Raw genomic sequence first — 23,277 nt, 5'->3', positions numbered from 1 at the left:
CATACAGAAAACGTGGTTATACAAGTCAGAGATTTAAGAAAAAATAATACGAGAGAGAGAGAGAGAGAGAGAGAGAGAGAGAGAGAGAGAGAGAGAAGAGAGAGAGAGAGAGAAACTTAGGACTTTGTATTCAATTTTCTTAACACCAAAATGACATACTCAGAAGATTTGTGGACTGCTTTTTAAAAACTCATTTGTAAGCCTGGACAGTCATGCCTTTCTTGCATGTATCAAATCAATTTCCTTTATATTTATGAGTTGTGTACTATTTTATGAATTTGCAACTATTTATCCATTCACCAATGAAATAACATCTGGATTGCTTAAGGTAACAAACAGGGTCTCATATATGCCAGTCTTGGTTCTAAATCTCTTTGTTGCCAAGAACCTTAAAGTCTGGTTCCTCCTTCCTCTACCTCCCGAAAATTGGGAATTGCAAGCCTGCACCATCATGCTTCATTTATGTGGTAGGTGTTGATTAAATACCAGAATTTATGTATGCTAGTAGAGTACTCTATGGACTGAACTGTATTTAGGTCCCTCAAGTAATAATTAAAAATAAAACTATAGAATTTCAAGGCAAGCCTGGGCTATATAATACGATCTTATGTCAAACATTATTAAGACGAAAAATAAACAATCATACAACCAGGCAAATGAAAATAGGAAACAGCTAAATACTACTGTAAGTATGTGAATAAACAGCTTGATGTGAACCTAAGTTTCATGTCACTGGAAAAACTACCATAGCGTGCACTTGCTAGGTTGTATAGTAGCACAAGTTTAGTTGTTATAGACACCACCATCAATACCCTCATACACAAGCCTAGCAACAATATTGGAGTGATCTAATTTCTCTCTGTGCTGCTACAATTCAGTGTTAACACTGTGGTTCTTTTTTAATAATTGATCCATTTTTATAGATATGTGGTGAGAGATGTTAGTTTTGGTTTTGAGTGGGTTCTACTAGTACTAAAGACTGAAATGTGGAGAACATCTCTCATGAATCCTTTTCCGGTGTGGGTTCCTTTTCTTTTCATATAGTTATTTTCCCTCTGTTCTTAAATATTACATTCTGAGAATGCTTTACATCTGTGGCTTGTATTAGTCACATTCATGTTGCTGTGATAAAACAGCGTGATCAAAAACAACTTAAGAAAGAAAGCATTTATATGACTATGGTTAAGAAGGATAAGTGAATATGTGTTGTACTTTATTTATCCATTCTTCTATTGAGGTGTCCCTAGGTTGTTTCCAGCTTCTGTCTATTACAAATAGTGCTGGTATGAACATAGTTGAACAAATGCTTTTGTAGTATGATTGGGCATCTCTTGGGTATATTCCCAAGAGTGGTATTGCTGGATCCTGAGGTAGGTTGATTATCAATTTCCTGAGAAACCACCACACTGATTTCCAAAGTGGCTGTGTGACACATATACACTTTAGAGTTCTACTCAGCAGTAAAAAAACAATGACATCTTGAATTTTGTATGAAATGGATGAAAATAGAAAACACTTTACTGAGTGAGATAACCCAGACCCAAAAACAGGAATATGGTATGTACTCACTCATAAGTGGATTCTAGCCATAAACAAAGGACATTGAGCCTATAGTTTGTGATCATAGAGAAGCTAAATAAAAAGGTTAACCCAAAGGAAAAAAAACATATATTTATCCTTCTGGATATTGGAAGTAGACAAGATTGCCAGGCAAAAGTTAGGAGCACGGGGGTTAGGGATTTGGGGGGAAGGGGAGATGGGGAGAGAGAAAAGAGAAGGGCAGGATCGGGGAGAGCTTGGAGGAATGGAATGGCTGAGATGGAGGAAGGGAAGGAGATATCTTAACTAAGGGAACCATTTTAGGGTTGGCAAGAGACTTGACTCTAGAGAGGTTCCCAGGTGTCCAAGGAAATTTCCCCAGCTAGGTCCTTGGGCAGAAGAGAAGAGGGTGCCTGAACTGGCCTTTTCCCATAGCCACACTGATGAATATCTTGCATATCATCATAGAGCCTTCATCTGGCCATGGATGGAGATAGAGACAGAGACTCACATCGGAGCGCTGGACTGAGCTCCCAAAGCACAGATGAAGAGCAAATGGAGGGAGAACATGAGCAAGGAAGTCAGGGCTGCGAGGGGTGCGTCCACACACGGAGATGGTGGGACTGATATAATGGGAGCTCACCAAGGCCAGCTTGACTGGGACTGAACAAACCGGACTCTCTGAATGTGGCTGACAATGAGGGTGCACGGAGAAGCCAATGATAATGGCACCGGGTTTTAATTCTACTGCATGTACTGGCTTTTGGGGAGCCTAATCTCTTTTGATGCACACCTTCCTAGATCTGGATGGAGGGGAGAGGGCCTTGGACTTCCCACAGGGCAGGGCACTCTGACTTTTCTTAGGACTGGAGAGGGAGGAGGAGGGAGAGTGGAGACAGTGGGAAGGAAATGGAGTGATGGGAGGAGGCAGAAAATTTTAATAAATAAAAAATAAAGAAGGATAAGTGACCATAATGGTGGGGAAGCATGGCAGCAGGCATTAGGCATAGCAGCTAGAGCAGAAAGCTATAATATACATCTTAACCTAAGCACAAAGCAGAAAGAGCAAACTGAAGGGAGACTAAGTTATAAATTCTCAAATCCTATCCCCAGTAACACACATAATTCCTCTCACAAGGCCAGACCCCCTAAGCCTTTCCAAATAGCAACACCAACTGTGGACTAAGTGTTCAAATACCCAAGCCTGTGGGGGACCTCTCTCATTCAAGCTACCACATGAATCCTTCGCTAAATATGTTATTGCAAATATTTCTCACAGGCTCTAGTTTGAAATTTTACTATCCTACTGCACCTTTGCACAGACCAACAGTTTCCAATTCCATAGACTTCACTTCTAGTGTATTATATAAGGAAATTTTCCTTAGTCTTAGACACTAAATACAATTTGGGGCAAATTTCCTGTTTCTTTACCTGGTTCTATACATTTACATTTATATTTGGTTTCACTCTGAATTAGTTCTGATTTTGTGAAAGAGATGAGAATAAGGTTAGTGTAGGTGATATTTTTATTCTATTATGTTCTGATCTATTCCTTTTGCCGTCTTCCCTCTCTGTCTCCCTTTCTCATTTCTATTTTAAAAGCTTTTAGTACATTTTATTTTTTGTATTTATGTGTGTTTGGGGGCACATCAGTGCAGATGACAATATACACGTAGAAGTCAGAGAAAAACTGGTAAGAGCCAGTTCCCTTCCCCTATATATGGTCTTGGGGCTCAAATTCAGATCATCAGTCTTGGTGGAAAGCACACTTACCCATTGATCCTTCTTGCTGCTCCCTTGTTTTCTTCCTGACTGTGGATATCTATTCATTCCATCACCGTTTGTGGAAAAGACTATAATTTATCTGCCAGACTGCTCTACCCCTCTTTCCATAACTCACCTGCTACATTCAAAAGACCCACTACTGTGTTCTAGATGTCTTCTTGTTGCTATGAGTGCTCATCTCGTTGATAGTTCTAGTCTTGATTGCAATGACTTTTACCTCATGCTAACATATCAATGGCCCTTGGGTCAGCAAAATGGATCAGTGTGTAAAGGTATTTGCCACCAAACTTGATGATATGACTCTCATATTTCAGACCTACATAATAGAATCAGAGAAGCAATTCCTAAAACTGACATCTGACTGAAACACATGTACCATGCATATGCATACACACACACACACACACACACACACACACACACATGCTACTCGTGCCAAACATATAACCAAAAAATAAAATTTCATTATATTTTTTAAATGGCAATTCAAATTTTAATTCCTCCAGGTAACATTAATTTACGACCTTCTAGTATATTTTAATATTTTTCACATATAAAAGATGTTTTTCTTATTGTAACATGTTGTTTACAAAATCTGAAACTGAGGAAAGTACTGGGAGAGCAACAATTAAGCAAAAACACAAAGACACTGAATAGGAACATAAACCTGTAATGACAATCTCACCATCTTTTTCAGAACACATTACTTTTAGTAAAAGCATAAGCCTTAAAGAGACACAAGATGTACACTCCAAAAGGCTAACACATTGAACATCAAGTGTTCTGAACTGTGAAATATCATGTGTTTGGAGTCTTTTGATGCATTATATGAGGCTTCCTGCCTTAACTCCATAAATTTTTATTGTCTGTCCTAAAGCTCATAAAACTTCCTTGAATAATCTCCTATCATTTATTCTCTACAGAAGCTAATGTTCTGAATTGCCTTTTAACACTTACTCTGATTTTTAGCTGTGGAAATTATACCTATGTACAAAATGCCTACTTGCCATATGTATGTTCTAATTGTGCTCTGCAGCGGGAGAAGAATAACGAAGCAGTGACAGAGACACGAACATTGTGTTTGCTAAAACTTTATTTCTTTTGTTGTCCTGCTTTGGTTATTTTCTGAGATTACATAGCTAAGACTCAAAAGCATCAACGGTGCTGGAGAAATGACTCAGTGTGCAAAAGTACTGGCTGTGAAAACCTGAGCTTGAATCCTCAGAACCTTGGCTAAACCAAGACCCATAATACAAGGTCTGGGATTCTGTTGCTTCTATGTAAATGGGGAGAGGAGCATCCACAAAAGCTCACAGACCATAAGTCTGGCATATGGAGGCAGAAAAATAGCAAAGAGATCCTGTATTACACAAGTTGGAAGTTGAGGACTATCACAGATACTGTTTCTCACCTTCATATGTGCTCGCTGGAATGTACATGCCTGCCTTTTTATAAATTATACGTAGGTGTTTTCACACACACACACACACACACACACACACACACACAATTACCACCAGTTGGCGAAATTACTCAGAATGAGAATGTCCCCACTTGCCACAAATAATAATTTACGGATTCTGCAATATATCCATAAAACATAAAAAGAAATCCTGGCTTAGCAATATGGCTCAGTGAGTAAAGACACTTGTCACTAGGACTGTTGACCTCAGTCTCCAGAACCCAGATGGTAGAAAGAAAACCATCTATTTCGAGTTCTCCTCTGACCATTATTCTGTAAAACATAGATGCTAACACACACACACACACACACACACACACACACACACACACAAGAAAAACTTTAAACACACCAGCAAAGCATGTGCTATCCATTATTTCAAACAGTATTCTTCTTGTGTATACACTGAGCTCAGAACACAGCTAGTAGAAAAGTCTCTGACCTACATACACGCGAGACACTTCCATGGATGCTGATGGGCTTCTCCTGAAAACAAGCACGCCTCTGTCACATTTCCTAAAAGCTAATGCATTTGTCACTGTCGCTTGACAGTTTGTTCTAGTTATTGACTAGTCAACCGTGCTGCCTTCAGCCATCTCTTTCCCAAAGCAGACTCCACATGTCCAAGCTGTTCTCAATATAACCATGAATGCTGTCTCAGTGTCCACACAGAAAGATTTCTGTAGAAAGAACAAGAGTTCCTTTACCTGCTTGACGTCATAAGCCAGAAGAACATATTTTAAATCTGGGGACACTGAGTGTCTGGATGCTTTAAAAGTTACCTAGAAGAAGAAAAAGAAAGAGAATTTATTATTTTAAGAAGATAAATAACCGAGAACGTGGGTTGAGTACTGATGTCAAATACAGAAGAAATCGGAATTCTCAACATACTCTTCTGAAATGGACAATGTCATTGTTTTGAAAACTAATTTTGTTAGTCTCTGAGAATTTCAGACACTATAAATTGCATGAATTTACCACCCCAACAACTCCTCCCCTAATCACCCATTCCTCCACCCACTCAACATTTTACTCTCTCCCCCCCCCCCATCTAGTCCAGTTTCTATTGTACAGCAAGTTTGGGGAGCGAGGCCTATCTGGTATGGTATGACCTACCAATGATTACATAAGTAAAAGCTGCCTCTCACTCTCCCCGCAGCCATCACATACCAATATTTACTCAGCTGATAGAGTTCCCTGCCCACCTCCCTCCCTCTATGCTGGGATTTTGTGTGGCCAAGGTTGGTACTGGTCTTGTGCATGCAGCCATAATCACTGTGAATAATTTAAATCAAAGTTTTGGAAAATCTTACCTAACAGTTTAGCAGAAAAGACATGAAGACAGCCATTTTATGTGTAAATACTTAAAAAACAATCATTTTATAACTGAGGAAAAATAGGGCTAGAATGATGTTCATTTGGTACAGTGTTTGCCTTGTATGTATGAAGCCCTGAATCATCCCATGACTATATGAGTGGGCACACAGGGAGAATCACAAGTTCAAGTTCATCTTCAACTATTTAGCACGTTTGAGGCAAGTCTGAGTTATATGAAACTCTGTCTCTAAACAGAAAAAAAAATACTGAGTTAGGTGTGTGTCTCATACCTGTTAATCTATAAATCTAGCATTAGGAGTGTTGAAGCAGAAGGACTAATTTGCAAATTCATTGCCAGTCTGGGCTAAAAGTGATATCCACCATGGGTTATATACAATCTCTCTCTCTCTCTCTCTCTCTCTCTCTCTCTCTCTCTCTCTCTCTCCCTTCCTCCTTCCTTTTCTCGTCCTCTCTCTCTCTCAATCTTTCTCCCTATCTGTATGTGTGTATGTGTTGTACATTACTCTCTCTCTCTCTCTGTCTCTCTCTCTCTCTCTCTCTCTCTCTCTCTCTCTCTCTATATATATATATATATATATATATATATGAAACATGCTTGACTCTCTGTTGCTTTTTGTATACACATTTTTGAGATACATACTTATATTTGACATGCACATACATCTGTATATCAAATGTATGCATACATACACACATGCATACACTGAGGTAAAGGCTTATTGAAATTCTGAAATAGACACAAAGATTTTACAGTTACATGTTTGGTTAATAGAAAGAAAAGATATAGTGAAATTCTGTGTGCTGCCATTTTGGGTCTGTGTTTTTTTTTTCTTTTCCTATTTAACTCTTTAAGTATTTTAAAATCCATCAAAGACAAGCATTCTTTAGAGGCAGTTTCCTGGGTAAATCAGATATAACACAAATATATAACTAATTGCATTTGATACCAAAAAACTACTGTAACTACAGTGTACCTGATGGATTCTGAGCTTACAATTTAACTATTGAACAGATATGGTGACAGAGTAATTTTAACTGTATGATGAAAGTTAAATACATTGAAGGTGGAGAAATGGTTTTACATAAAATATAGGTGTTTGTTGAACTCATATCAAAGGGAAAGACAGGAAAATTGAGTTGATAGGAACAAAAATAAATAGTCTGAGTACTTTAAGCAAGCCAGATTGTTTGCACATTATTTGCAGAGACTTGCCTATGTAAATCATTTTGTACATCTTACTTCAAGGTAACATCCACACAAAGCTATCTAAGGAAAATACAAGAAGACAGAGCTAGGTTTCTTCTATTTCCCTTTCCTTCTTTGTCCCACAATCCCCTTCTGCTTTCAATGGTACCAAGATATGGGGAAGACAGTAGCTTTCTATTCAGTCTGTGGACAGTGATTTAAGCCTCAATCATCCTGATCATGATGTCTAATAAGCCATCTAAGTTTACAGACTAATGCTTGAATGGATGGTGATAATGTCAATTTACCAGGAAGATGACGCACTCCAAACCCAAGACAGAGACTCCTGTGATTAGGCCATGCCTGACATCTTCCTCACATCTCTTCCTTTGCATTTTTGTCCTTTCTGATCAACTAGTAACCTCAGTCTTGCCCTCTGCTTGACTCTGTTAGTCCTTGTCAGAGAACCCAGGCCCTGCAGGTTACCAGGCTCTAAGCAGAAAGGACTGCAAGCAAGATATGACGAACAAGGCAGACTCCTGTAGCCCAGGGGTTCAAGGTAACCTGACCACCATTAGACAGAAGGAGGCACACAGAAAGCAAGCCCCATTTTTCTTACTCCAAGCAGTAGTGAACCCTACATTACATATGCCATCTTCCTTCACCTGGGTCTTGGAGAGCAGGCTATGTATTAAGTTCTCCTCACCCTGCAATCTCCCCTACCCCCTTTCTTTTGGAAATTTTTTGACATCATGTTTGGCTGCGGATAAGGACAGGAAATTACTTTGAGACCATACCCCAGTGCTGAATGTTGCCAGCATTCTCAAATTATTTGATTGAAGGATAATTACTCACTGCCTCCCTGCAGCTCCATCCTTCCCTTTCCTTTCTTCTCCTAACTGAAATCCCATTCCGCTGAAGAATTTGTCCAAACTAGAAGAGATAACAGAAGATTCCCACCTTTCAGTCAAGCTGGATAGAATACAGCTAACTGTAGGGTGTGGAATTTGTAGCCAGAATCTAAGGGTGTCAGTTTTGTATCACTGAGCCCCCCAACTTATGGCATTTGGTACATGTTGTCAAAAATGAATGGAGTTGTCGGGTATTCACTTGATATTGTCAAGAACAAAATTACAATTTAAGAGCATAAATCGCTTTATTTCCCATTCTGGATTTTTACATGTCATTATAAAAATATAATAAAGAATTCAATGGTAGGGGCCAAAAGGTTAGCTTTTAAAAATCAAGAAGTCTTTTATCAAGAAGCAGAAATGAAGGACTATGAAAAAGCAAATCTGTCAGTGCCAAGTCACCTTCCTGGGAAGCAAAACCAAGAAGAGACAGGCCAGTGAAAACTGTGACTGGTTCATACCAGACAGGGAAAAAAATCTAATCCCTAGCACAGAAGTGATGACAGTCTTCCCCGTAACAGGCCTTAAAGAGCAATGTGGCAGAGAATACTGTCCGTTCAGTCATCTCTTTAAAGAACAGTACCCTTCCTAGAACTGCAATGCCTGGGGCAGGTAACCTTGTGACCGGATGTCATCACTTCTGTCCTAGGGATGAGAAATCCCCAACATTATAGATGGTGAGGCTGTCTCAAGGTCACAGAAATGCAAGGGGAATCCAGGAAGGCTCCTTTCACAGACCCTGAGCTATCTCACCAGCCAGAGGGTATTTTTGTTCTTCGTTGCTTTCATTCTTTTTGGTAGAGACTTTTTCCCCCTGCCTGGTATGAATTATTTAAAGAAATCTCACATGCTTTGCCCCCTCCACCCCCACGTGAGATTCTTCACACAAATTAACTTCCTGTTTTCACAGGTGCGTCTGGGCCTTGGTAACAACATTTTAGTGTCTGCAGTTCCTACCAATTTCCAGTCTGACACTTCTTAATTATCACTGTACTCCCTCCAGTTTAGGCTGCACACAAACTGGGAAGTGTTCCAAATAGCTTTTCAGGGGCCCAAAGCTGCTGAATCTAGTGCTGAGCACTGCTCATCTGGGATGGAAGGGTCCATACTGTGAACATAAGAAACTCATTCTAGAGCTACAGAGGTAGCTCGGTGGCTGAGAATGCTCACTGTAAAAACACAAGGACCTAAGTTCAAATCCCAGAGCCCATATAAAAGGCTAACGTTTCCATGTGTGCCCATAATCCTAGCATTGTGGAGATGAGGGAGTTGGTGTTGCAGCGTCTTTTTAGTTGCAAAGCCAGTGTAAGACTTAATGAGAGACTGTCTCAATGGAATAAGACAGACTGCTATAGCAGGGCCCTTTAGGTACTCTAGTCTTCTTGCCTGCGTCCACACACATATGTTCATATATACTACATACATATACATGCCATAATCTAGTAATTGATTTATGAAACTCTGGAGGTTTTACACAAATGCATGTTACTCTAAAGCAGTGGTTTTCAACTTTGGGGTCTCATATCAGCTATTCTTCATTTCAGATATTTTTATTATGAGTCATTATAGTAGGAAAACTACAGTTATGAAGTAGTAGTGGAATAATTTTATGGATTGGGGTCACCACAACGTGAAGAACTGTATTAAAGGGTCACGGCATTAGAAAGGTTGAGAGCCAGGCTTGGAAGCATTTGTGTTATTATCTCTTGCATCCGAGGGAAAAATATTTTCTAACAGTAATGAAAGCTGCGCGAAATTGATCTTAACTGTGTGCTATAATGTAATTCCAGTGAGTCTCAGCTGGGTAGGACTTCACATTAGAGCTAGGGGTAGACATGTGACTTACGAGGTAAGAGTTATTGATCCTCATCCAGAGGACAGGAGTCCTGTTCTCAGCCTCCGTCAGCACTTGTAACTGTGGCTCCAGAGGACCGCAAACCCTCTTCTGGCCTTCATTGTCAACCCCTCATCCAACAAATAATTGAAAACTATTTTATAAAAGGAACCCTGAGTTTGGGGAAATTTAATATAGTAACCGTTGTGTTCCCTTCACAATTTACTTCCTGTTGAGATGAAGGGCTGTAGAAAAGGTTTGTTGTAGGTATACATGCCTGTGAGGGTTGGACGTAGGAGCCAAAACATAACATCAGAAAATTACTTCATGTCCCTTGTACCTTTGTTTGTGTCAGGGTTTCTCACTGGTCCAGAACTTAGTCAAGTAGGCCAGGCTAGCTTTCCAATGAATTCTAGGAATGTCCTGTCTTCATGTCTCACTTCACTGATGATTGGATTATAAGCATGCAGCACTTGTTCTACATTTATGTGGGTACTGGGAATCAAAATCATGTTCCAATGCTTATTGACTAAGCTATCTAACCAGAAGAACAAATGATTTCTGTATGTGTTTACCATTATTAAATAATAATGCCTACTAGTGATTGTTTCTGCCCAGAAAGTCCTGGAAGGTATTAAAAGGCATGCTTTCTACATACAAGCAAAGTTCCTTTAAAGAACAGCAAAAGGATAGGCTCAATAAACACAAATATGTACATGGTCTATTGAACAAACTAACATGTTGAGATATTTAATGCACCTGAAAAACATGTACAGCATCTTAGACATCCTGCATTACTCAGTGTAACACAAGTAATTCACCCTATGAGAAACAACAAGGTTCCTGAAGGTTCTACAAGGTAAAGGAAACCTATTGGGCAGAGTAAGGTAAGCATCAGGTGTTGCTGTGGTCCACAGCAGAACTGAAATCTGAAACCCAATAACCTGCCTAGACAAGGCACTTAAAGTAAGGCTGTGACTGACAGGGGGAGAAAGGCTGGTTGTACTTGCTCAAAAAAGGAGGGGAACTCAGCACTAGATTCTCGTCATCTTAGAGGAAATGTGTAAAGTTGTTGTCTTCAATTTTTTCCAAGAAAAGTCAGAAATAAATATGCTAACATCAAGTACTATGGTTTTAAAATTGGTATGCAATAGATTTCATTATGGGGAAAGGGTATCCTTCATGGGATGTGGAAGTTTGTTCGTTTATGGAATGTTAATGGTCCTAAGGATAGGGGAGAGAAAAACAGCTCCTGACAAAGTTTCCAAAAGCCTAAACCTACCACATACTTGGAGAATGCAAGTGATGAATTTATGGTCTGTTGCTTTTCACTTCAGTGAAATCATTGATCATGTTATGAGAAACTCCCTAGGAATCATACAAGTAGCTTTAAAGCCTCTCAGGGAAGAAGGGGATGGGAGTCTAGATGACAACACCATATGAAAACTACATTATCAACTCCTTGACTAGGGCAGAGTTTATCATGAATGGTGACACCAGAGCCAAAGAGGGAGTAAGACTTGTTTTGTATATAGAATTTTGTTTTGGCAAATGGATTGGAAGTGAGTTGATCTGAGGCTTCCCTAGAAATTAGGAAGACATGCCACACAAGCAATATCAAGAAGTTAAGGAAGAATAGACAGACACAAACAAGTGAGGATGTGAGAAGTGGACACTTGGGAAATATATAAAGGTAAATATTAGTATTTAAGGACAGAAATAAGGTGATTGAAGAACCACTCATAGATTTTTAAGTCAATGCTGCGATTAGAAAAAAATGTTTATGTATCATTTTCAGACTGCACTATTTCTCTATGTATATGTGCAAGTTGTGTGTGTGTTGTGTGTAGAGGTCAGAGGTCAATGTTGGGTATTGTATCCTTAAGTGCATTGTTGTTTTGTCAGCTCCTATTGAACATGACATTTACCAATATAGTCCTGTTAGCTAGCCAGCATCTCCATAAATCTCTCTATCTTTACCTCCCAAGAGCTGCAACTATAGATGCATGTCACTATACCCAGTTTCTTTACGTGGGTTCTGATATCTGAACTCAGATTTAACTTATAGGGCAAGTGCTTTTCTGTATCTCTGAGACTGCTCCCTAGTCCCACATGTGTCAATGTTTGCTATGGTATACTTGAGTTTCTGAAAGGCATCAGAACAAATATTTGGGATTAGTATATTGAAAGTTGGGTGTAACAGGGATATCTGGAAGCCTCATCTTTTATGGGTGAGTTTAGGTTGAAGGTTATGTTCAATTCCAATTTACTCTTTTGTAAAAGGGGGCAGCATTCCTTCCTCAGCAAACATGTCTATGGTGTGAGCAATAACACTGCAAATATTCTTAACATTGTTTACTACTGTCTTATTTATATCCTCATTTATGGCACTTGAGACCTGGTCCTTCTATGTAGATTGGGCACTCTTCAATGTCGTTACCCTTCTATCTTTATCTACAGTGTTGTGGGATATTTGATTACACTGTGGACGAGATACCATTAATTAAATAAAATCAACCTTGTGTCAAGAGGCAGAGCAAGAAACAAGTTGATAGGAAGTAGCCATAAAGTTAGAGGGAATCTGAAAAACAGAGAAATGCACAGGAGGTAATAAGAAGGGACTTTGAATCTAATAGTCTTTTTGTTTTGAGACAGTGGAAAAGAAGCTCTTTTTCTGAGATGCTTGGCTAAGGAGGAAGGTCAAGTTGTTGCTCTTCTGCCTCTCTGAGCTAGTAGGTTTTCACCCCACATTTTACTCCTGCATCTTTATCGGTAAAATATACAAATTAGATTTAATTTAAGACTACTATTGCATGCTGGGGTTATAGCCACAGGACACCACTAAAACAGTTTTGTATCCTCAGAATGTGCTTTTCTCCTCATACATGTTCATCTCCACATGCTATAAAAACTTTGCCTCTCCCTTTTCCTTCCTCAAATTGTATTTCCCTAAACTCATGTTTTAATTCTCCTCATTTAAGGGTTCAACTGCATACTGCTCTTCCAAAGGACAAGAGTTTGGTTACCAGTCCCTGTTTGGGTGGTTTACACTCTAGCTGCAGAGGATCTGGTAACCTCTTTAGTCTCTGTAGGCACCTTTATACACATACACGCACAGACTCAGACACACACATATACAGACACATAGGATTTTTAAAAGCCTAAAAATAAACTATTAAGCTTCTATTCTTCATAGCATAAGTGATAAGTCTGACCATATCAAAGGATTGATCACTGTTTCCATCATCACTCTTGTAGATTGCTTGAAATTGCAATTTACATCTTTTATTGCCACAGTAATGTCCCTACTAAGAGGTTTCGATGCAACGATTCACTTTTGTCAGGGAAATTATATATAGAATTGGAAGAAGGATAATGATAGTGTTCCAACATGCCAGATACTGAAGATCGTAGCGTGAAATCACTGCAGACAAACTGAAAAGTCAGGAGTTCCAGGGAATGAAACATACACATTTGCATGACTCTATGCTGGAAAGAACTGAACAGAAAGAATTAGGAAGGAGATTAAAATTAACAAGAACTAGTAAGAAAGGTGTGATAGCCTTAAAAAGTAGGAGACTACATTAGAGAACTGCTCAGCTGGGTTAAGTGTTACTCAAGGTTTTTGGAATAAACTGACAATACAAGTATATGTAAGGATCTGCTCTTGTACAGTGCAAAACTAAGTAGAATCACTCAGTCAGGGAAATTTCACAGAGTAGCTCTTCATACTGGAAAATGTAAAACAGTAACTTTTTGAGTAAAATATACATTTTTATTATTTCTTTTTGCAACCCATTGAATCCAATTAGTGCTACTCATATGCACATGGCTGTAAAGCCGTCCATTGGCGTATGACTGACCTGTCATTGTCCATGTCCCTGAAGAAAACAGACTCTTTCTTTCTAGAAGTATTCACCTGTCAAAAACTCCTTAGCTACAGCACACATGTACCCCCCCACACACACACACAATAGACAAATGTGAAATCTTTTAAAAAGGAAAAACACCTAATAGAATTTGGAAAGGTTGTCAAAGTACCAGCCTGCATCGATGCCAAATGAGGACTCTTATTGCCGTTCTTCATATTTTGACTTGCATAAAAGCAACAGGCAGAAAGTGGACTGAAAAGTTTTCCTTCTGTAGCTCTGTACAAGGTGTGGTTTGTTGCACACAGTTATAGTTCTGCTTATCTGGAATTATTTGAAACTCAGATCTTGAATTTCTTGTTCTCTACTTCTCCCTTTCCTTAACTGCTCAGTTAATAAGGAAAAAGCTTCCATTATACTCCTTTGCGATATGACAACACTATGTTTTACAAACATTGATCTCTTTCTGTCATTTATTTCTTCTTGGCACCTAATATTTTATGGATACTGTAATCTTTTCTAAAACAACGCAATACAGATATTGTCATGATATAACTAGGTAATTTTGTATGATATGCATGCACTTTTGCATGGGGGGCAGGTGGATACATTGTGTAAATATGCAAGTGGAGGCAATAAGTCAAGCTCCACTAATGTTCCTCAGGAACTTTCCTTTTGATATAGGACTTGCTGTTGACCTGGAATGCACAAGTAAGCTAGGCATGGTACAATAGGGCTCTTGTCTCAGACTTCCTGATGCTGAGATTATAAGCACACACTGTCATGACTAGGTTTTTTTTTTTTTAAACATGGATTTAAAAAAAAATAAAAAATCACTTTGCTCCATGGCTGGGTGTTCTGTTTTTCAGAGTAGTAAATCTATACCTAGTAACCCTTGGGGATATTTCACATGGATACCCAATGCTCAATAAATGTGAACAGCCATCATAATGTTCTATTGATTTAGATCATAGATCATAGTATACAATTTTTATTTTTAACAGAAGGTAAAACTTAATGGTCACGGAGCTCTATCAATAGTTTAAGTAGAGCAGGCAGGGTGACTGCCTTTCCCTTCCAGAAAGTGTTGACAGACTACAAAGGTGCTGGCTGAAGAGAGACAGGAACATTGTGACTTGCATATTCATGCCAATTATTTTTTTGAAATTCAGTTTGTGCGGCTCTAATGACTTTTCAAATTATCTTAATGCCTAATATATTTCAAATATATTTTTCTTCTCCTAAATGATTCTGTTACATTCAAGCACAAGTACACTGAATAACAGAGTAGACAAAAGGAGTTAGGAGCTGGGAGGATGACTCAGTGGATGTGCCTGCTGTACAGGAACAAGAAATGGAGTTCAGATCACTCGCACCCATTGAAAGTCAGGGTTTTTTCTTTCTTTTTTGTTGTTGTTGTTGTTGTTTTTCTATCTACACTTGTGAGGGGAAAGCAGGGGGATCAAAGTTTCAACAGCCAGCCAGTCTAGCAGAAGTGGCTGGTTCCAGGCTCTAGAGCTCTAGAGGGCAGGCAATGGGGGAAGACACTGGTGTTAAACTTTGGCTCCACATCCACATGCAGCAGGAAGTGCACCTGCATACATGAATGCACATACCACAGACACAAGAAATTGTGTGTGTGTGTGTGTGTGTGTGTGTGTGTGTGTTTAGGGACAATAAAAGTTTTATGAATACTAAAATAGAATAAATTCTGGATCTGTTTTCTTGCTATAATGCTTTATAATGTTTCTGAAATGATGCTTAATTAATAAGATGTTTAGACTATTCTTGTCTAATAGCAGATTATCACAATTCGTGCTTTCTGTAGAAATTTCTTTATTAAAAATTTTTGTTAATTGAATTTATTATTTGACATTTTTAAGTTTATTCCATAGTTATCTATTGAGTACTTGAGTACTTATTACTTGTCAGGAATGCTATTTTTAACTTAATTTAATTTCATTAGCATTTTTTCTTTATTTTACATACAGACCACAGTTTCTCCTCCCTCCCAGACACTCATCTACACCCTCCCCATCCACTCCTCCTTCATCTCCATTAGGAAAGGAAAGGGGCAGACCTCCTATGGACTTGAACAAAGTATGGCAGTTCAAGGTGAGGTAGACCAAGCTTTTCCCATTGCATCAAGGCTGGGCAAGGTAATCCAATATGGAGAATAGGTTCCCAAAAGCACCAGGGGCAGATCCTGATCTCAGTGACAGGAGCCTTACAAACAGTCCAAGCTGCACAATGGTCTCACACTTGCAGAGGCCCTAGAATGGTCCCATGCAGGCTGCCTAACTGTTGGTCCACAGTTCACATGCTCCCACGAGCTCAGGTTATCTGTCTCTGTGGGTCCCTTTGTTAAGACCTTGGACTGCTCTAGCTTGTACAATTCCTCATCACTTTCTTCAGGATTCCCAGAAGTTTGACCCAGTGCTTAGTTGTGGATCTCTGCATCTGCTTCCATCAGTTACAGAATGAAGGACGGCTCTCTCATGGCAATTAGGGTATTCATCAATTTGATTACAGTAGATGGTCAGTTTAGGATAAGAGTCTTAACTGGGGACATCCTTGTGAATTCCTGTGAGTTTCACTGGCACCATGTTTCTCCCTAACCACTAAATGCCCCCCATGAAGATGTCTCTTTTATTACTCTTCCCCCTCAGTCTCTCCCCCATCCCAGCCTGCCCAACCTGCTCCCTCAAGTTCCCATTCTCCCATCCCCCTCCCCACATTCAATTTACCCAGGAGATCTCTTCTGTTCCCCTTCCCAGGGAAATACATGCATCCTTCTTTGAGACCTCTTTGTTATCTAGCTTCTATGGGGCTTTAGATTGTAGGTTGGTTTTCTGTACTTTACTCCTAATATCTACTTATGAGTGAGTGCATACCATGTTTGTCTTTTGTGTCTGGGTTACCTCACTCAGAATATCTATTTCTTCTGAGTGTGTGTGTGTGTGTGTGTGTGTGTGAGAGAGAGAGAGAGACAGAGAGAGAGACAGAGAGAGAGACAGAGAGAGAGAGGTAGTGATACCTAGTACTTCAATTTGTTCCTACTAAGTTTACAAAAGGTGCAGAACTGAAAGTCATTTCCTGCATTTTTCATATTGTCAGAAAGTGTGGATAGCTTTGCCATCTTATGAAATAAACAAATGGTAATGTTGGATTCCAGGACTTCCCCAACTCCTTGAGGTGTTATGTAGGACTGCTTTTACAACCGGTCTAGCTTCCTGCCATCTCCTCTGCTCACCCTACTGGCTGGGGAAATTAGCATAGAGAACTTTATACTCTATTGACATGGTAATTCCACCTGCAAACAAAGGTTCTCACAGAGGCACCTGAAAATGTCTGAAAATGCTAGCTCGAGCCCCCAAGAGCTCAACACCTCAATATCACTTCCCGCTGGAAGGGGGTTCTCTTCCTTTGGCCCCCAAGTATTTAAACCTGGAATTTCGCTGAATAAAGTTGACATTTACCTTTTGGGCAAATGATCCAGGTCTCTCTGTGTCTGTGTGTCTGTGTTTAACTCCTAGAACAGTGTTCCAGGCTCGCGGCTCGATATGGAAGCATGTATTGTTTCAGGGGACAGGAGCTCACAGAATTCGGGCAGGACATGGTAAGACTAAATTCTCTGTCCTCCTGTTCTTAAGTATCCAGGCTCAAATGAAGCCCAAGGTTTGAATAAGTTCTTTAGTCTCTATGATTTTAAATGTTGCTATCTATAAGTTTATTGCCTTAGAAAAACTGAGGACACATTGAAGGATTGCATTGCCAAGCACTTATTAAAGATATACTTGAGTCAGACAGTGTCTTAGGGATTTCTATTGCTGTGAAGAAAGACCATGAACACAACAAATCTTTTAAAGAAAACATTTAATTGGAGTGGCTCACTTACAATGTTAGAAGTTCACTCCACTATCATTATGTTGGGAAGCATAGTGGCCTACAGGCAGACATAAAGCTCGCTACATCTTGGCTTGCAAGCAACAGGAAATCAACTGAGATATAGGACATTATCCTGAGCATGGAAAACCTGAAAACTATTCTCAAAGTAACACATTTCCTTCAACAAGGCCATACCCAGTCCAGTAAACTCACATCACCTAATAGTGACACGCCCTGTGAGATATGGGGGTCAATTACACTTAAACTACCAAAGACAGGTTAGCTGGATTAATTTACTATAGACTTTTACCTACAGTCCCTTCCATCACTCTTCCTTCCATTTCCTTCACTCACTTCATTAATAGCAATGAATGGCTTCTGTGTCTGCGTGTGTGTGTATGTGTGTGTGTGTGTGTGCACATGCCAAAGTGTATTGTGCCCACAAAAGGCAGAAGAGGGGATGAGATCTCTGGGAGTTACAGATGGTTGTGCCCTGCCCAGTGTAAGATCTGGGAATCAACCTCAAGGTCTCTGCAAGAGCAATAAGGACTCTTAACTATTGGACTACCATCCAAGCTCACAGAGACTTTTAATTTGCTAGTGAATGAAGGACTTTAATGAGTTTCAGAATAAATGAAAACATCTAAGAACAGTATAGAACATAACATCCAATACGGAGGACTTACACTGAAGACTTAGAAAAGTTACCACAGCGTGCATAAATTGTGATTCAGTCTCACAGTTAAACAAATTTAATTCATTGCCATAACAAAATCATATTCCATCAGTCAAACGGATGGTCATAGGAATATTTGTTGCTATCGAGACATTGGTAATAGGAAATAAAATATACTATTCTTAGGTGCTGTCAACGTATTTTGATACTACACACTGAATTTCTCGTTCACCTTTCCTTGGGTTTACCCCTAACTCTCCTATGAATTGATGCTACAAATACATTTCAAAGAAGGTATCCAAAGTCTTTTGTGTGTGGAAAGATGTGTAATAAGTAAATAAAAAGATAATATATTGGGCAAAAAAATTCTAATCAGTCTTTAATACTATTAAAAGGAAAAAGTATTTTAAAAAATATACGTGTAACTTATATTAGTAATTGTGGATGAATAAAAGAAAATGAAGGTATAGTTCATTTAGTAGAGTACTTGACTATTATGCAAGAAGCCCTGATTTCCATCCCCAGCATGTCATAAATTGACTGTGGTTGTACACACTTGTAATCCCAGCATTCAGAAGGTAAAAGCAAGATCAAGAGTTCAAGGTCATCCTTGGCTACACAGTGAGTTTAACACAAGCCTGGAATACATGAGACCCTTCGAGAGGGAGCGTATGGAGAAAGTGAGAGGATAGAAGGGAAGGCATGTGCCGAGTAATGGAAATCAGTAATGCTGCACATACAAAGACACGACACAACGTTCATATCCACATATGAGTACAGATATCTTGGGAGATTGCACATATTGAAATCTATGAAGCCATAAACAGAAAGATTTCTGTGAAGCTATTTTGAACAGATACAGATATTCACAAAACTAACTTCAAAAAGTAGTACTGATGGCCTGCAAGGAAAATATTTTTGTTTTAGATGCATCTTGATCCATTGTTTTAAACAGAACTTCATATTAAGAATGAAATGCTTTGGGAATCAACATTAGACCTACAAAACAAGAATTTAGGGTTCCTAAACTGGAAACTTCTAACAGTTCTTCAATTGTAATTGTTAAAGACAGATTCTCATGTATCCCAGGCTAGCCTCAAACTTCTATATGTCTGTTGATGACCTTGAACTTCAGATCCTATTGCCTCTACATTCCAGTAACTGGGATTGCAGCCAGGTGGCCCATATCTGGTTTATTTAGAACTGGACATGAAGCTAGAGCTTCATGCACGCTAAGCAAGCACTCTTCCCACTTAAGAAAATCTCAGCCACCATCTTCAGAGCAAACTTTTTAAGCAATATATAGTAATTACAGGTAAATCTGTGCATGATCCAACACTGAAAAGAAAGAAATTGAAAAATAGACCCTGATTTACTTGTGTCTTCAACAAATAGGTTCTTTGTTGTCTGAAAACATGGACTTGCAGTGAATATGTTGTCTTTGTGCTGACTTAGGAAATACCATAAGGGTGTATGCAAGTGTATGGTCTCTGGACATGCACAAGCGAACATTTTCTTTATACGCAACATAGTAAGATTTTGAGTTTTTCCTCTACAATTGACATCAGTCTTACATCTTGTTTATAATGAAGCCAATACCCTTCCTCATCCTCCACTGCTTATAATTATGCCTCTTTATGAAAAATGCTCTTCATACTTTATTAAAATATAATTCAATAATTTATTTAACTTGGTTATTTTTCTTCCTTGATTTTTCAATTAAGTCACTGGTACATACCACAGGCACATTTTACCCTAGATATTTTTATTTTCTTTTCATTCTTCTTAAAGGAAAAAAAATGCAGTCATTAGTGCAGGAACAAAAATAGATTTAGGCTGTGGCTGTAACCGTGCTGAAACATTTGCCTAGCTTACCCGAGGCCATAGGTTTAATACTGTGTACTGTCAAGATAAACAGATTTACGGCATATGTGTTCTAAAGGGCATATTGAAGCAGTAATACAAATTTTAAAAAGTAATATGTGGATACTACAGGAGTTTTTAAAAGTCTATAAAAGGTTCATAAAGTCACAGCATGGAACTGATGCTAGGTAAAATTTTTCTCTGTCCCTCCTAACTCATGTCATTGTTTTTTGATTTTCTGCAAAAGAGGTTGAGGAACTTGCAATGAGTCAGTTAACTCAGAAGAGTCAATTCTAATTTCCTCTCTGTTGCTGTGATAAAACATTCTGATCAAAAACAACTTAGAGGAGGAAAGGTTTATTTGATACTATACTTCTAGGTCACAATCTATCATTGAGCAAAGTCAGTGCCGGAATTTAAAGCAGGACCTCAAAGCTAGGTATGATTGTATTACATACAAAACTGCATCTGACAAAACTCATTCTTAGCCAAAAAATAAAGTAGAAATTGTGGGAAAGAATGATATTGCTGGCTTAGGTGTAATTTATTTCTTTTTTATTGTTTTTATTGAGCTATATAATTTTATCTGCTCTCCTTTTCCCCCTCCCCATCCTACCCTCTTCTATAATTACCATAATCCCTATTTACTCAGAAGAGTTTGTCTTTTTCTACTTCCCATGTAGATTAGATCCAAGTATGTCTCTCCTATGTCTCTCTTAGGGTCCTCTTTGTTGTCTAGCATCACTAGGGTTGTGAATTGTAGACTGGTTTTTATTTGTGTTATGTCTAAAAGCCACTTATGGGGGAGTACGTATTATATTTGTTTTTCTTGGTCTGGGTTATCTCACTCAATATGATGATCTTGAGTTCCATTTATTTGCCTGCAAATTTTAAGATGTCAACATTTTTTTTCCACTGTGTAGTATTCCACTGTGTAAATGTACCACATCTTCTTTAACCATTCTTCATTTGAGGGACATTTATGTTTCCAAGTTCTGGCTATTACAATTAATGTTGCTTTGAGCATAGTTGAACACATGTCCTTATTATTGAGCATCCTTTGGGTATATACCCAAAAGAGTTATTGCTGAGTTTTGAGTCAAAGTTACAATTACCCTGATACCCAAGCCACACAATGAAAGAGAATCATGTACTAATCTCATTCATGAACATTGATGCAAAAATATGAATCTAAGAACACGTCAGAAAAATCATCCACTATGACCAAGTAGGCTTTATCCCAGTGATGCAAGGATGGTTCAATATATGAAAATTTGTCAATGCAATCCACCATATAAACAAAATAAGAAAAACCATAGTCATCCCATTAGATATTAAAAAAGCCTTCTACAAAATAAAATACCCCTTTGTGATAAAGGTCTTGGAGAGAGCAGGGATACAAGGAACATACCTAATCATAATAAAGGCAATATATAGCAAGCCAACAGCTAACATACAACTAAATGGAGAAAAACTCAAAGTGATTCTACTGAAATCAGGAACAAGGCAAGGCTGTCCACTCTCTCAATATCTATTTAATATAGTACTTAAGGTTCTAGCTAGAGCAGTAAGACAAAAAAGGAGATCAAGTAGATATAAATCAGAAAAAAATGTCAGATTCTCACTATTTGCTGATAATATGATAATTTACATAAGTGATCCCAAAATTCTACCTAGGAAGTTCTACATTTCATAAACACCTTCAGTAATGCAGCAGGATACAAGATTAACTCTAAAAAAATCAGTAGCTCTCCTTTATACAGATTATACATGGGATGAGAAAGAAATCAGAGAAGCACCATCATTCAAAACAGTCACAAATGCCGGGCGGTGGTGGCGCACGCCTTTAATCCCAGCACTCGGGAGGCAGAGGCAGGCGGATCTCTGTGAGTTGGAGGCCAGCCTGGTCTACAAGAGCTAGTTCCAGGACAGGCACCAAAAACTACAGAGAAACCCTGTCTCAAAAATCAAAAAAAAAAAAAAAAAAAAAAAAAACAGTCACAAATACCAAAAAATATCTTGGAGTAACAAACCAAACAAGTGGAAGACCTGTATGACAAGAACTTTAAATCTTTAAAGATTTAAGAAAAAAAAATTAAAGATAATACCAGAAAATGGAGAGATCTCCCATGCTTTTGGGTAGGTAGAATTAACATAGTAAAATAGTAATCTTACCTAAAGTAATTTATTTCTTATGCAGCCCAGGATGACTTGCCTAGGAATGGTATGACTCACAGTGGGTTGAGCCCTCTTGCACCAGTTAATGATCAAGACAAGTCCCTTCAGACATGCCCACTGTTCAATCTGAATTACAAAATTTTCTAGTCAAGATTTTCCTCTCAGATAATTTTAGGCTAGGTAAAGTTGACAACGCTAACTAGGACAGAGTCAATGATGGTGATGATGGTTGCAGCGGTTTGTAAGAAAATGACCCCCAAAGAGAGTAGAAATATTAGGAGAAATGACCTTGTTGGAGTAGGACTGGTCTTATTGGAGGAAATGTGTCACTGTGGAGGTAGACTTTGAGGTCTCATAGATGCTCAAGCTCATGCCCAGTGAGATAGTCTACTTCCTGTTGTCTGCATATCAATATGAAGCAGTTCCTACTCCAGCAACATATCTGCATACATACTGCCATGCTTCTCACCATGATGATGATGGACTAAACCTCTAAACTGTAAGCTGCCACCTCAATTAAATGTTTTCCTTTCTAAAAGTTGCCATGGTCATGGTACCTCTTAATTGCAGTAGAAACATTAACTGAGACAATGATGATGATACACAGCACTCAAGATGGCAACATCTAAGGAATTTAATTTCAGAATGGAAATGTGGCACTTATTATTCAGAAAACATCACAAATATCACAAAGGTTTATTATTTTAAGTTCTAGAGCTAAAAATAAAGTTTCTGTTTTATTAAATAA

The 23,277-nt window shown here is 38.6% G+C and overlaps 1 protein-coding gene across 2 annotated transcripts in view; it reads right to left on the bottom strand.

Moving 5' to 3' along the window:
* The window catches only part of Dpp10 (dipeptidyl peptidase like 10), a 723,175-nt gene that overhangs the window by 334,816 nt on the left and 365,082 nt on the right, over positions 1-23,277 (bottom strand). For both annotated transcript variants that reach the window (XM_048443790.3, XM_085688334.2), the window contains exon 5: positions 5,494-5,568. In XM_048443790.3, coding sequence (XP_048299747.3) covers positions 5,494-5,568 — 75 coding nt within the window. The remainder of the gene's footprint in view (positions 1-5,493; positions 5,569-23,277) is intronic.

The sequence above is a fragment of the Myodes glareolus genome, chromosome 5 (assembly GCF_982192425.1).
Source record: "Myodes glareolus chromosome 5, mMyoGla1.1, whole genome shotgun sequence".
Lineage (NCBI taxonomy): Eukaryota > Metazoa > Chordata > Mammalia > Rodentia > Cricetidae > Myodes > Myodes glareolus.
The sequence above is the reverse complement of the archived record's forward strand: the minus strand, read 5'-3'. Positions and strand labels throughout refer to the sequence as shown.